We start from the raw sequence: 12,890 nt of genomic DNA, 5'->3' as shown, positions 1-12,890 counted from the left end.
TACAACTCACTAATCAATTCTTCTTGCTTTCACATTTCAGTGACATTTTGTGTAATGATAAATAAGTCCATGAAAATACTACTAACCAAAATTTTATTTGCATTCAATTAGAGATAAAGGAAGGGGCTTTCAATTTTGCTTAGGCTACTCAAAGTTTTATTTCAGATTTTATCTAGACGTATTGGCATGATTACCACAATGAACTTGATCCACATTTAAACAGGAGAGGTGTCTATATGCAAAAGTCACATATGTTAACAGATAAATTAGCTATCTAATAATTTCTGTAAACAATGTCATAACAAAAATATGAATCTCATGCTCCTGCCTCAAGGTTTAATCTGCTAAGTCTTTTATGATAACTTAGCTAAATATTAAAGTTTGATGTGTTTTATCAAAGATAGTATCATAGTAATTTCTTTGTTTCTTTAATTCAAAATACTAAGTGGATTTTTGCTGTAAATAATTTCTAAACACATTAGAATCTGATGTTTGGCAAACATCCTTCAAAATAAGTAAAATGTGTACAGAAAAACTGTAAAAATTAATTACATAATGGTTTCTACTATAAATTAAAAATGGAAGAAATCTGAAGTTTTCAAGAGATTAGGAGCCTTCCAGTTATGTACATAAGAGATTCATAAGCTCTTCTGTAATCCTAAAATAAAGTCCCTACAGTCTCACTGTAGTGATTGTGAAAAATTCATACTTGTTATACAGTAGAGATGATTTAGAGACTTTTTAATAGCTAATTTGTTTCACGAGCATAGACACTGTATGTACAAATATATCTTTTGAGATAGTACCATTGAGAAGAGGCTGTCCTTCATGCACATCCTGTGATAAGACTGCACTGTAAACATCTTCAGGAAATCCAGTCTTGCATAATGCGATTTCACCAGAAGCCTCTACAGACGCCTGCAACACAAGAAAAAATGTGTGCAATGATTACTACCTTCTTCAACTGAGAAACATTCCACTTGGCATAAAGCCTCAATTTTTCAGCTATCTTGTACAAATAACCCCTTTGTTTCCGAACGGTTACAATTAGAATGTAGAGGGCAAAGGGTTAATCTTTTTGATAACTGGAGTAGAAGAAACAAATCCCACTTGTCTTGTCCAGTAAAATCCAAATAATACACATTCCAGGTTCTTCTAAAGACCGCACATTTCCATTAAAATGGGCATTGTGACCGAAGAATTATCAAGTGGATCTGGGGGGAGGGGGGCAGCCAACTAGTTTTTAGTCTCCACAAATCACCATCGCCAACTTAACTTTTCAAGAAAAACGTATACATTAAGTATATAGATTTTTACATTCTCATCCCATTCTCTGGCTATGAAGTTTGTTTCGATATACCCGGTTCATTAAAAGACCAAACTACGATAGACTTCTTGCACGGTATAGAGTATTTTGTACCAAGTAAAACCAATCAATCAAAAGTCTATATGTCTCTAATCTGGAGGGCAGGGACACGTTAAAAATATAAATGAAGATTAATACAATTATGTTTCCTTTTTATACTTAAAAATTAGGAAGTCTCTCTTGCCATCTTCGTCTCTATTATCCCATATGCAGCTACCTACCCAGTGTGGTTACAACTCAGTCATACCAAGTGCTATGCACTTACCCCTCCAAGTCAGTTTCCCTGTGTCTTCTGGCCCTACTGACCTCCTCATAGCACTCAACAGAACTCGTGCAGCGTTTACATTAAACGTGATGGGGATCCATATACAGGAGGAGGAAGAGAGGACATGGGCTGCCAGAGGGATCGCAGTAGCTGCAGGACCAGCATTAGGCACAATCTACACTGATGAGAACCAGAAATTGGGAGGAAGAAGGAAGGGAATTCCCAGAAAGAGAGAGGCCTGAAAGCAGGTGTCAAAGCAAAACGCACAGCTTCACAATTAAAGGCCCACCTGGATTCTGCATGAGAAGTTGTGCAAATACTAAAGTCATAAAAATCCATGCTAATCTAATATTTAAGCCATTCTTTTTGGATCTGGGGAAAAAAAGAAAAAAGTGCATTTGAACTTTGTTAAATATTACACAGTCTTTAATCTCAAAAAAAAAAAGGTGTTAGGAGCAACAGTGAGAGAATAGTTCAGACCCTCCAAATTAGCAAACAGTTTTAAGTCTGTTATGTGCAAGGAAGGACTGCATCAGGTCAAGGGTCTGGAGCAACCAACCTGCTCATACAGGTGTTTGTGGAAGTTGGTGCAGGCACATCTGGAATGCAGTTGGGAAAATTCTAGTAAAGATGCATGTGGATATATCCTAGCCTACGTGCTAGGTATATTCCTGTGGAAACTCTCCTGTGTGTGCTCCAGTCATATGTGAGGGCATGTTCACATGCCCACCGCAGCACGGTTATAACAGCAAAACCTGAAGACTACCTAAACAGCCATCAAAATTTTCATATCGCCAAAAACAGTAACACTCTACAGCCTGAGAATGGAAGAACTGGAGCTACATTTATCCACAGGGTTCCATCTCCAAACAGTCAGTCAGTTTCTTTAACTTCCATGCGAGACTGCAAGAGAAATTTAATTCTAAATCAACCTAGAGAAGACTATTCTTCTTAGGTAAGTTCAGAAATCTATTTATGCAACACTCCAAACTCAGACCAGAGACAAAGCACTCTGTAGCATGAATCTTGAAAGAAAAAAAAAAAAATTAAAAGCATGATTGAGGACTCCATTTCTATACATAAAGTTTAATATAAAAGATGTGTAGTTACTCTCTCTCTCTCTCTCATTCTCGCTCTCTCAAATAAATAAATAAATCTTTAAAAAAAAAAAAGATGTGTAGTTACTGACACTTATAAAGCAAGAATATAAAAATGTACAAGGTGGTGATAAACACGGAACCAAGGATAGGGGCTACCCCCAGGGCAGCTGGGTAAGATAGGAAAGGCCTCAGGAAGGGTCATACAGGCAGGCGGCTTTGATTTTATTTGTAATAATTCATTTCTTTCAGTAAAATGTGGAGATATGCACAGGAACACGGGTGCAGATTATATTATTCCCTATTTATCCTGTATGCTCCATTATTTCATAATAAGAAAATGAAAACATTAGGGGCTAAGTGAGAAGTAAGGAGTAGGGCTTCCAACACCCATCAAGTTTGGGACACTGGATGCTATTTTGATTCCTGCCAGATGGAAATATCCAGGCCCTTGTACTTTACCAGCCCTGGCAAAGAGCCGGCACTCAGTAAGTAAAAGCTTTTGCTTCTAGCTAACCAAAACAACTGAAGGGAACTCCCGGGTTCACCAGCTAAAACGGACCAATGTGTTGTAACTCTGTGTCCCACTGATGGGTCCAAAGTCAGCCTACTCCCCTCTGCAGAAGGAGGCCGTGGCAGGATTCCAATGGTGGACAGGTGGGAGCAGGGCTCTGGAGGGGCAGCAGGGCAGAGGCAAACAATGGTCAGCATGCAGTAAACAGGGGTCACATTCCAACATGGCCATTCGGGTTAGGGCAGTGTGCAGCTGGATAGGCACCCAGGGATCTGTAAGTCTAAAGACTAGAGGAACACTGCAACCTTTTCTTGAGTTCCATGGCTATGGTCTTGTTTTCCAGTGGATCTGCCCTAAGGTGGGAGAAGCAGCAACAACATGCTCCTCATTCAAACCCACAGGAATGGAATTTCAAGGCGGAATAAAGTCCATGTATGTTCACTTCTGAGTTTCTGTCTCCATCTTATTTCAGAAAAGGGAATTTCTGTCCTCAACATGTTACCCTTTCTTTGCTCAACGTCTCTGCTCAGCTTCCTCATCTAGGAAAGGGGGCCTACCTGCATAAGGTGGCTGCGAGAATTTCTGCAACCATGTTTGTATAGCATATCTCTAACAAATACTGGCAACCAATATTAAATACCCACGGGGGTCATATATTACTTTATGAGATTTTCATACTCATTTTGTTTTTTAAGATTTTATTTATTTGAGAGAGAGAGAGAGAGGGAGAGCATAAGCAGGGGGAGGGTCAGAGGGAGAGGGGGAAGCAGAATGCCCACTGAGCTGAGCTGGAGGCAGACGTTTAACCCACTGAGCCACCCAGGCACCCCTTCATACTCATTTTAAACAGCTAAAACTTTTCTAAATTCTTCTTCCCCAAGACAAAATGGATTCAAAACATAACATGCTATTATTCTATAATGTGTTTTCTTAAAAATAGGCTCCAAAAGTTATTAAATGTATGGACACATTTTTGGTTGTTGCAACTGGGGATGAGGGTGCTACTGGCCTTTAGTGGCTGAAGGCCAGGGTTGCTGCTAATCACCACACAACACACAGGACAGAGAATGATCCAGCCCAAAATGTCAAAAGGGTCAAGAGTGAGACACCCTGTTCTTTAGCAACCCATGAAAACTGGGTGTCCATCTACCCTTTAACCCCCTCCCCCCAAGTGGTGGAAGTTCACTGTCTTTTCAAACCGTCGTCCATACTCTTATTGGGACATCCTCGTTTTCAGAAAACCAGAACCGTGCCCCTGTGGCTTGCTCCAACATCAACGGATCACTCTGCTGGACCCAGGATGAGGCTCCAAAAGTTCAAAGAGAGAAACTTTCCCCTCAAAAAGTACTCTGTGGTACAAGAAGGCAGCTGTGAATCACATGCATTTTCCTAATATTTGAACAAGGTAGGGGTCAGCAAACATTTTTATGTAAGGGGCCAGATAGTAAATATTTGAGGTTTGACAAGCCATAGTAACTGTTGAAATGACTGAACTCTGCGGTTGCAATGACAAAGCCGTAATAGACAATGGGAAAAGAATGAACTCGGCTCTATTCATTCAAATAAAACTTTATTTATAGACACTGAAATCTGAATTTCATTTAATTTTTGAGTGGCAAAAATATTCTTCTTCTTTTGATTTTCTATAAGCACTTAAAACTGTGAAAAACATTCTTGGCCATACAAAAATGGGCATCAGGGGTGTAGTCCGCGATCCCTGGAATGGCGTGTTAAGATTTATAAAACATTACTATCTCACCTGCTTCTCACAAGAGCCCCTTGGGGGGATGTGTGTGAAATTATCCTCATTTTACAAATGAGCAAACAGGTGCTCACTCAAAGGACGGGCAAAATACTCAAGACCTCACATCCAGGAAGAGGAAGAGGCAAGATGCTAACCCTACAGTCTTTCCAGGTAGAACAAATAATTACAACACAATTCTTTCCAGAAACTTGTACTGAGTATCCATTTGCCAATGGAAACAAAACCAGACATCCTCACTGCCTTTAAGAAGTTCAAGGCTTAATGTGAATGCAAAATAAAGAAGTGATTGCAATAGAAAGTGACAACCAGGAGGCAGAGACCGAGAGAACCCAGGGCAGGGGCCCAGGGGCCTCCCACGCAGAACCCAGGAGGAGCCCGGCAGTGTGGGGTGGTGGGAAGTCATCCCAGGCGGTCACTGTTGAGCTGGAACAAGGAGGCAAGAAACAGCATTATGCCTGGAGAATTACAATGAGTTCAGTGTCACTGGAGTCCAAGAAGCAAGACAAGAAGTCAAAAGTTGAGGATGGAGAGTTAGACAGGGTTAGATCATAAATGGTTAGGGCCTTGGGGTTATCCTTTTGGCTGTGGGGAGTCAGGCACAGATTTTAAGCACAGGCAGATTGCATTTGATAGAGAAGTCTCTGATGCTTTGTGGGAAAATGGGAGGGAGGGCGGTGACAAGTGACAGCCGGGGTACAAGTCAGGACACAGACTTGAATTGGACAGGGGCTGCAGGAATGAGGAAGGGGCAGATTGTATCAGTAAGCAGACAGTTAAAACTGATAGGCTTAGTGAGGGCAGGGATTCTTGCAGGGATGTTGGAAGAGAAGGATGCTCTTCCCCACGTTTCCAGCTGAGTGACTGTGAACTTGGGTGGCACAAACTAAGAAAGATAATCGCAGAATTATAACACCAGGAACAAAGTGCTAAAGAAGCAGAAAGAATGGGATGATGAATCTGCCTGTAGAAATCAAAGAAGACTCCATAGCCGAAGTGACATTTAGGCTCTGTCTTTAAAGATGATTAAAAATTTGCCGGAGAAAGAGGAGGAAGTGGAAAAGGGCATTCCAGGCAAAAGGTGCAGTGTAGACAAAGGCTTGTTGATTTATATTGAGCTTGTAGTCAACCCAAACAACCCTGATCTTTTTTACCAGGAAACTATATAAAGTCATGGCTTCCAGTATCTTTGCTGCTGATTTGGGGCCCCAAGGGGCAGCAATTTACATGTAACCTTCCCAGATTGGATCGTGATAAATTAATAATTCCACCTAGATGTAGTCATTCCCCACCCCCCCAGCTCTCTGCATCAAGAAAGCCTGAGACACCCCAATGTCTTCATAAAGATGCCACTCAGATACTAAAGACAGGGTATGACACATGCCCAGACATCACCCTTCCCTCCAACCCCGAGCCCTAAGGTGGGCTTTCAAGAGGGGCTATCTGATGGGGCGCGTGGGTGGCTCAGTCGGTTAGGCATTCGCCTTGGGCTCAAGTCATGATCCCAGAGTCCTGGGATGGAGTCCCGCATCGGGCTCCCTGCTCAGCAGGGTGTCTGTTTCTCCCTCTGCCTGCAGCTCCCCCCGTTTGTGCTCTCTCCCTCTGTCTCTCTGACAAATAAATAAAATCTTAAAAAAAAAAAAAAGAGGGGCTATCGGCTGAGTGGTGCAGAAGCTCAGACTTTCAAAAGCGCCAGACTTCCCGAGTTTGAATCCTGCCCCATCCCTTACTGTCTGTGAGACTTCAGAGACGTCACAGCTCCCCGTCTGGATGATATGTACAATAAAGACAGCACCCACTCACTGCGCTGGGGTGAGGATTAAATGAGAGCATATGTGTACAGCCCTTGGCGTAGTGGCTGGCACGTGGTTATCCAATGCATCAGCTGTCACGCATTAACACGATGATGACAGCATCAATCCAATGCACGGCACGTCTCCTACAGCTCAGCAGTTCCCAAACTTGCTCCAGCATAGCAAGGAATCTGGAACACTGGCCTATAATCCAGATTCCTGGATCTAAATCACGAATCACTAAAACAGAATTTCAAGACATGTGGTAGATAAACCGGTACGCTTAACAAGCGCCTACACAGCATGTGGTGGCCACACATCCAGAGATCTCTCCTGAAACCTCTCTGGACTCCAGGCACGGCATACCTGTGTGCCCTAGCCTCCAAGTCTAAGAACCTAGCAACAAAAAGCAATAAAGAAACAATTATTTTTCCCACTTTTAACCGTCCCATGAGGTCTCCTAGCTACCGTGTACATGTGCAAATTGAATCTTCAAGCCATCCTTTTGTAATTACTGGTTCCAGAATTTTGCCCCAGGTCGGCATGGGGCTTTCTATTCTTTTCTCTGAAAACTACGCTTTGTTGATTTTGCTTTTGGCTTTGCTCTTAATTGGGCATGATCCCATCCCTGATCTGTTAGTGATTCTCCTCGTCTCCACAATTCTTCCAAGATTACAAGTAGGCAGCAAAAGTCCGTGTGGCCCACTAGGATGAAATTCATGCTGGCCAGAGGAGGTGAACTCATTCAGAGCTGCCCCGCACCTTCAAACAATCAGTTCACCTATCTTGAGTTTCAATTTCCTCTTACAAGTACTTGCTCTACTCTTCCCAGGCTGAAGATCGACCTCCTTGCCTAGAAAGGACAAAAGTGTAATAGGAGTTGAGGAGTACTGCTTGCCTGTTAGTATTAGTCTATCTGTTCCAGTCCTGAACGCACAATGACGTCACTTTTGTTTCCGCTAAAATGTTTTCCATAGTCTCAATACTGTGAGCTTTCAAGCCCCGAGTCCACTACTCTTTCAGGTCCCCATTATCGTGATTCTTTTTTATAGTCCTCCTCGGTCACTGGCTCCGCTTTCCAATTTCCTCCAAGTCACTCCTAAATCCAAGCTTTTAAATATTCCACTGAAGCCACAGTGGATGTTCAATCTCCTCGCCTCTCCATCTTCTTCCTGATCAAGATTATCTATGATTATTGGCTAAAAATTTCACATCAGAAAGCGGCCCAAAGCTAATGGAATCTTTATCTTTTCTTCATGGCTCCGAAGACTGCCTAAGTGAAACCTAGGCTCTCTTGCTTATCAAATTTAATCATTTGGATGTTTTCCCCCAAAGGATCAATCTCTTCATTTTTTTCCCCTTCCAGATAATCTAAGGTCAGAATCGAGTAACAACTTAAGTTCTGTGAAGTAGATTATCTAATGCAGTCAACAAAGCTGGAAACTTCCTTTTTCTTTTTGTTTGTCTCTTACTTTTTATGGAAATAAAGGCAGTGATGTGCATAGTGGTTAAGATTCAGGCCTCTGGAGCAAACCTGCTTAGGTTTAAACCCTGTCTCCACTGCCTGTGTGACCTGTGTGAGCTTAACAAGCTACAGAAGTTCACCTGGACCTCGGCTTCTTCTATACAACTATGGACTGCTACTACCCCTAACAGAGTACCAGCCTCACGGGACTGCTGTGGAGCAGACAGAGGGCTTAAAGAGAATACCTGATCCACCACAAGACAAGGGGTAGCTATTATTATGATATTGTTGTTTTTTTTTTCTGTTGTGGAGACTTTTATCGCTTTGCTACATGATTACCTGAGAAATATTTTAAAGCAGGAATTACAAAAAGAGAACAATGGAATTCTTTCCCTGATGTGTGTTTATGGGGTGGGGGTGGGCAGGGTTGGGAAAGTAAGGGGGAATGCAAAAATAAACAACCGGTGAAGACATTTTTTAAGTGGTTAGTGGGGGACTGTTCTGGACCAAGTGTGCGTGACTAATTTTTTGTTTTTAAATCCAATTTATCACCAGATGATTACATTTGCCAGATTCTCTACATTTCACAGAATTCCATCCTGATGTTGGAGGCTACGTTAAGAAGATTAGTCAAGAGCTGCTGTTACTCTTTAACGATTTTTCTCTGAGTCAGCCATGCTATGGATGACACTTAGAATTTCGTATCCCTGGAAACATGCTTGAAATGGGCAGAAGTTTAACCCTGCCCTTTGATATTTTTGTTTTGCCAGGTACTACTCTGGAGGGAGAGCCCAGCATTTCGAACTGGTTCTTTAACTCTTTCTTGACTTCATGATACCATCTAGACTGGCTGAGATGCGAGGAATCCCTGACCAAGGCCACCCACTGCGCCCTGTGACCCACCTAGTAATTTCCATCTTCGCCTCTGTTTTATCATTAGGATGAGTCCTTGAATATCTCTAGCGTTGGTACTTTTCTTTTTCTGATTTTCATTTCTTTTTAATGACAGAGAGTCAAATAATAGTATCGATGCTGGCGAGGAAACCTGACAGCCCTGCTGAAACTGAACTCAAAGCCGGAGGATAACACAAGACAACAGCCTGATGGACAAAAACCTGAGTTCCACATACAAAACATGGTTTAGAGCGTCAGCTTCTCAGGAGCAGAACCTATGAAAGCTTGGGACCAAATACAAACATCTAACAAGCGAAGTCCAGGGAGATCAGCCCCATCCATCCCCCAGCTCGTCAGCCATGTGAGAAGGGGCTTCCGAGGCATTAAGGCTTCGTGGAGCACAATCCCGAAACACAGCCAAGAGTTTACCAGTAAGTGTCATGGATTTAATGTAATGGGTAGCAGCCCTACACGTACTCACTTATGGACTTGGCTTAGGAAAGGGTAACACTATCAAGAGATTGTGGCTCAGGCCATTCTGCAATTAAACTGCCAGTAAAAAGTTCCACAAGTGCCGAAGGCAATTCAGTAGAGACGACCAATCCTGGCTTACATTGATTTTGCCCCATCAATTCATCACACTCACCAGAGATTGCAAGAGGCTTACACACAATGTTCAAAATGTCATCAAATAGTATATTACTTAGCATCAGATGGTGTTTATAACCAACTGGGGAATTCATCTGACTAAATACACTGAGTATGACTGATTACTAATATTTATGGAGTGCTTACCACATTCCAGGATCTGCATTCCAAGGCTTTCCACGCATTATATCCCAATAATCCTCGCAACAATCCTATGAGGTAGGTACTATAATGTGCCATTTTGCAGGCAAGGAAGCAAACTAAAAGGAAGTTACCCTGGGTTATTTATTTATTTTAAAGATTTTATTTATTTATTTGACAAAGAGAGAGAGACAGCGAGAGAGGGAACACAAGCAAGGGGAGAGGGAGAGGGAGAAGCAGGCTTCCCGCGGAGCAGGGAGCCCGATGTGGGGCTCGATCCCAGGACCCTGGGATCATAACCTGAGCCAAAGGCAGACGCTTAACGACTGAGCCACCCAGGAGCCCCTGCCCTAGGTTATTTAGCTAGTCAATTTAGGGATGCTATTCAAACCAGCACGAAATGGCTTTGGGGACCACCCTTCCCCACTGCAAATCGGGGACAAAAACATCAGGAAGTATCCACACACAATGACACATATTACCTAACTGGCTAAGGGCTAGAACTTGTCCTATATGAATTAAGACCAAGTGAAGAATCTACTTGCTACCATTGTAAATTTTTTTCCTAAAATGATTCTCACATATGATTGTGATATGATATGATACCTCCTTTTAAAATAATTCCAGTGTTTCTGTCCACTGGGAAAAAATTGGAGAGAAAGAGACATCAGCGCAAATGTGGATAAACATCTTGTTTTTTTAAGCCACCCAAACCAAAACCCCTCCACGTCCCTCAAGCCCTTCTAAAAGTACACATGGAAAATTATCAGCAAATACATATAGCGAGTATATGAATTTTCAGTAGGTGGTACTGATGAGGAAATAATTATCGCCTATAATAGACTCTCTGTGCACTTCCTATACTCCAGGCTCCCTTGTATTCATCTACAATCAGACCTGTTTCATAAAACCTGGAGCATGGTTTCATTTTTCCTTTCTTTTTTTTTTTTTTTTTAATGGTTTCACTTTTTAAAAATGGTTACAGACATTTACAGTCCCCATAACTCTGATTTAATTTGAATAGCTGGCCATAGTGATGATTTATCTAATTCGAAGTCCTTGATAAGATAAACCCAAGCCAATTACACCATTATTCTTGTGAGAAAATAACATTCACAGCACAGCTTCCAGAAATGTCCTGCAGTGAGAAGAGGATACTGTCAATAACATCAGGGTTCAAAGTCATTCCTGAACTCGTTCCCCAAGCAGCACCCTGCCCAGTGGTGTTCTAATAGGTTAAGCAATAAAGAAGTAAAGCCTCGAGCCCCGCATGCTAACTCAGAGGTTACAGAGCTAATATCATCAGTTGCCGTCTCAACTCGGGGGCTGAAGACTAACATTTTTTCCACCCGTGGCCATGGTGAATGATTTAAGGCTGGCCTTTGGACGGTTCCACTGCGTAACCTGTGCAGGGGGAATGCTTCCTCTCCTCCAGAAGCTTCTTTCCATGTGGAAGGAATGTTGCTCCCACCTCTTTCCACTCCACCAATCAGGCCTAACCTGAATGGCAGTTCTCAAAGTGCGGGCTGCGGAATGCTAGGGGTCCCCAAGATCCTTCCAGGAGATCTGGAAGGCAAAAACTCTTCTCCTAATAGAGTAACATTATTTGTCCTTTCACTCTCAATCTCTCACAAGTGTAAAGCAGAGTATTCCTGAGGCAGGCAATGTGTGCTACCATAACAGAGCAAATGCAGAAGCAGATAAGCCAGACATTAAGGAGATTTATAAAAACATATAAGCGCAAGGCTACTATTCCCACTAACTTCTCTTTTCTGTTTTGGAAAATACAGCTCTTTTTCATAATAATTGGTATTTATGTTACCTATATAATGGATTTTAATATCTTTAAATGAATTAAATATGTATTTTTCTCAGTTTAATTTCTAATATGCTAAACACCAACAGATATTACCCACATTGCACAAGCTCACTGGGGCACTCAGTAACTTTTAAGAGCATAAAAGGATCCTAAGACCAAGAAGTTTGTGAACGACTGCCCTAGAGAGAACGATGGACTGAACTTATCTGAAGGCTGAATTCAAAAGAACAATCTGGGCAGCTGGTGCCCAGCTCTGTCCCCTACTCCTCCCACTGGGGAGTCTCAGGCCCGCAGAAAACAAGTGTGGTGATCTCATTTTCCATGCTGGGAATTCGCGGATCCCCTGCAGCATTTGGGGGTTGGGGGAGGGTGTCCACAACCGCCTGCAACTGAGCACCCATGTCTGTGGAATTCTGGGGTTCCCTATTAGCAACAGACAAAAGCTACACTTTCAAGCCCAGCTTTTGCCAGAACCACGTGATACCCTCCTTTCCGGACTGTTGGCTCTCCTGGCTTCTATTTCACTTGGTTCAGAATTTGGTTCAGCAGGAGAGGTCCTATTATTGAGCCCCTTCAGAGACTTGCATTTGGTATATTATCTGGAGATCTCGGCAAATAATAAAAAAGGAATCCAACATTGGGGAAGAAAATACTCATGGAGGTACCGGGTCTCCAGGCAGGGGAGAAAGGATGTTTTACTATGGCCCTGAATGTTTTTCAACTTGGTGGTTTGCAGCCTTGATTGTGCAGTGTGGCTGGTTTTTATAGTTGGGCAGGTAGCTTTTAACATCAAGAGGCTTTAATTCCTAAACCACAGGGTATTTTGATCTTGACGTGTGACCACAACTTATGGTGGTTATTCTCCAGGAAAGTGGCTGTTTACAGGGGTAGGGTCTAGAGCAAGCAAGGGGCCTCAGGAAAGGCTATAGGCCAAGGATCTCAGAAAAGAGGCAGGACACATGGGGTGACCTTAGCCAAATGATGAACACTTTTGGGTGAGGGCCACCGTAGTTTGGCCCCTTGGCAGTCTGCACTGGTCTTTACAAATGAAGGAGAAATCTTGCCTTGCACAGGGCCTTTTTGGCTAAAGCAACCCCATAACAAGTGGCAAGAGACTGAAAACCTT

General features: G+C 42.6%; 1 protein-coding gene across 2 annotated transcripts in view; it reads right to left on the bottom strand.

The window, feature by feature from the left end:
* The window catches only part of CDH2 (cadherin 2), a 210,119-nt gene that overhangs the window by 181,199 nt on the left and 16,030 nt on the right, over positions 1-12,890 (bottom strand). For both annotated transcript variants that reach the window (XM_081801460.1, XM_081801459.1), the window contains exon 2: positions 807-918. In XM_081801460.1, coding sequence (XP_081657586.1) covers positions 807-918 — 112 coding nt within the window. The remainder of the gene's footprint in view (positions 1-806; positions 919-12,890) is intronic.

This window comes from Leptonychotes weddellii, chromosome 13 (genome assembly GCF_054177405.1).
Source record: "Leptonychotes weddellii isolate Sample4059 chromosome 13, ASM5417740v2, whole genome shotgun sequence".
NCBI classification, from domain to species: domain Eukaryota; kingdom Metazoa; phylum Chordata; class Mammalia; order Carnivora; family Phocidae; genus Leptonychotes; species Leptonychotes weddellii.
This window is presented reverse-complemented; position numbering and strand designations above follow the sequence as displayed.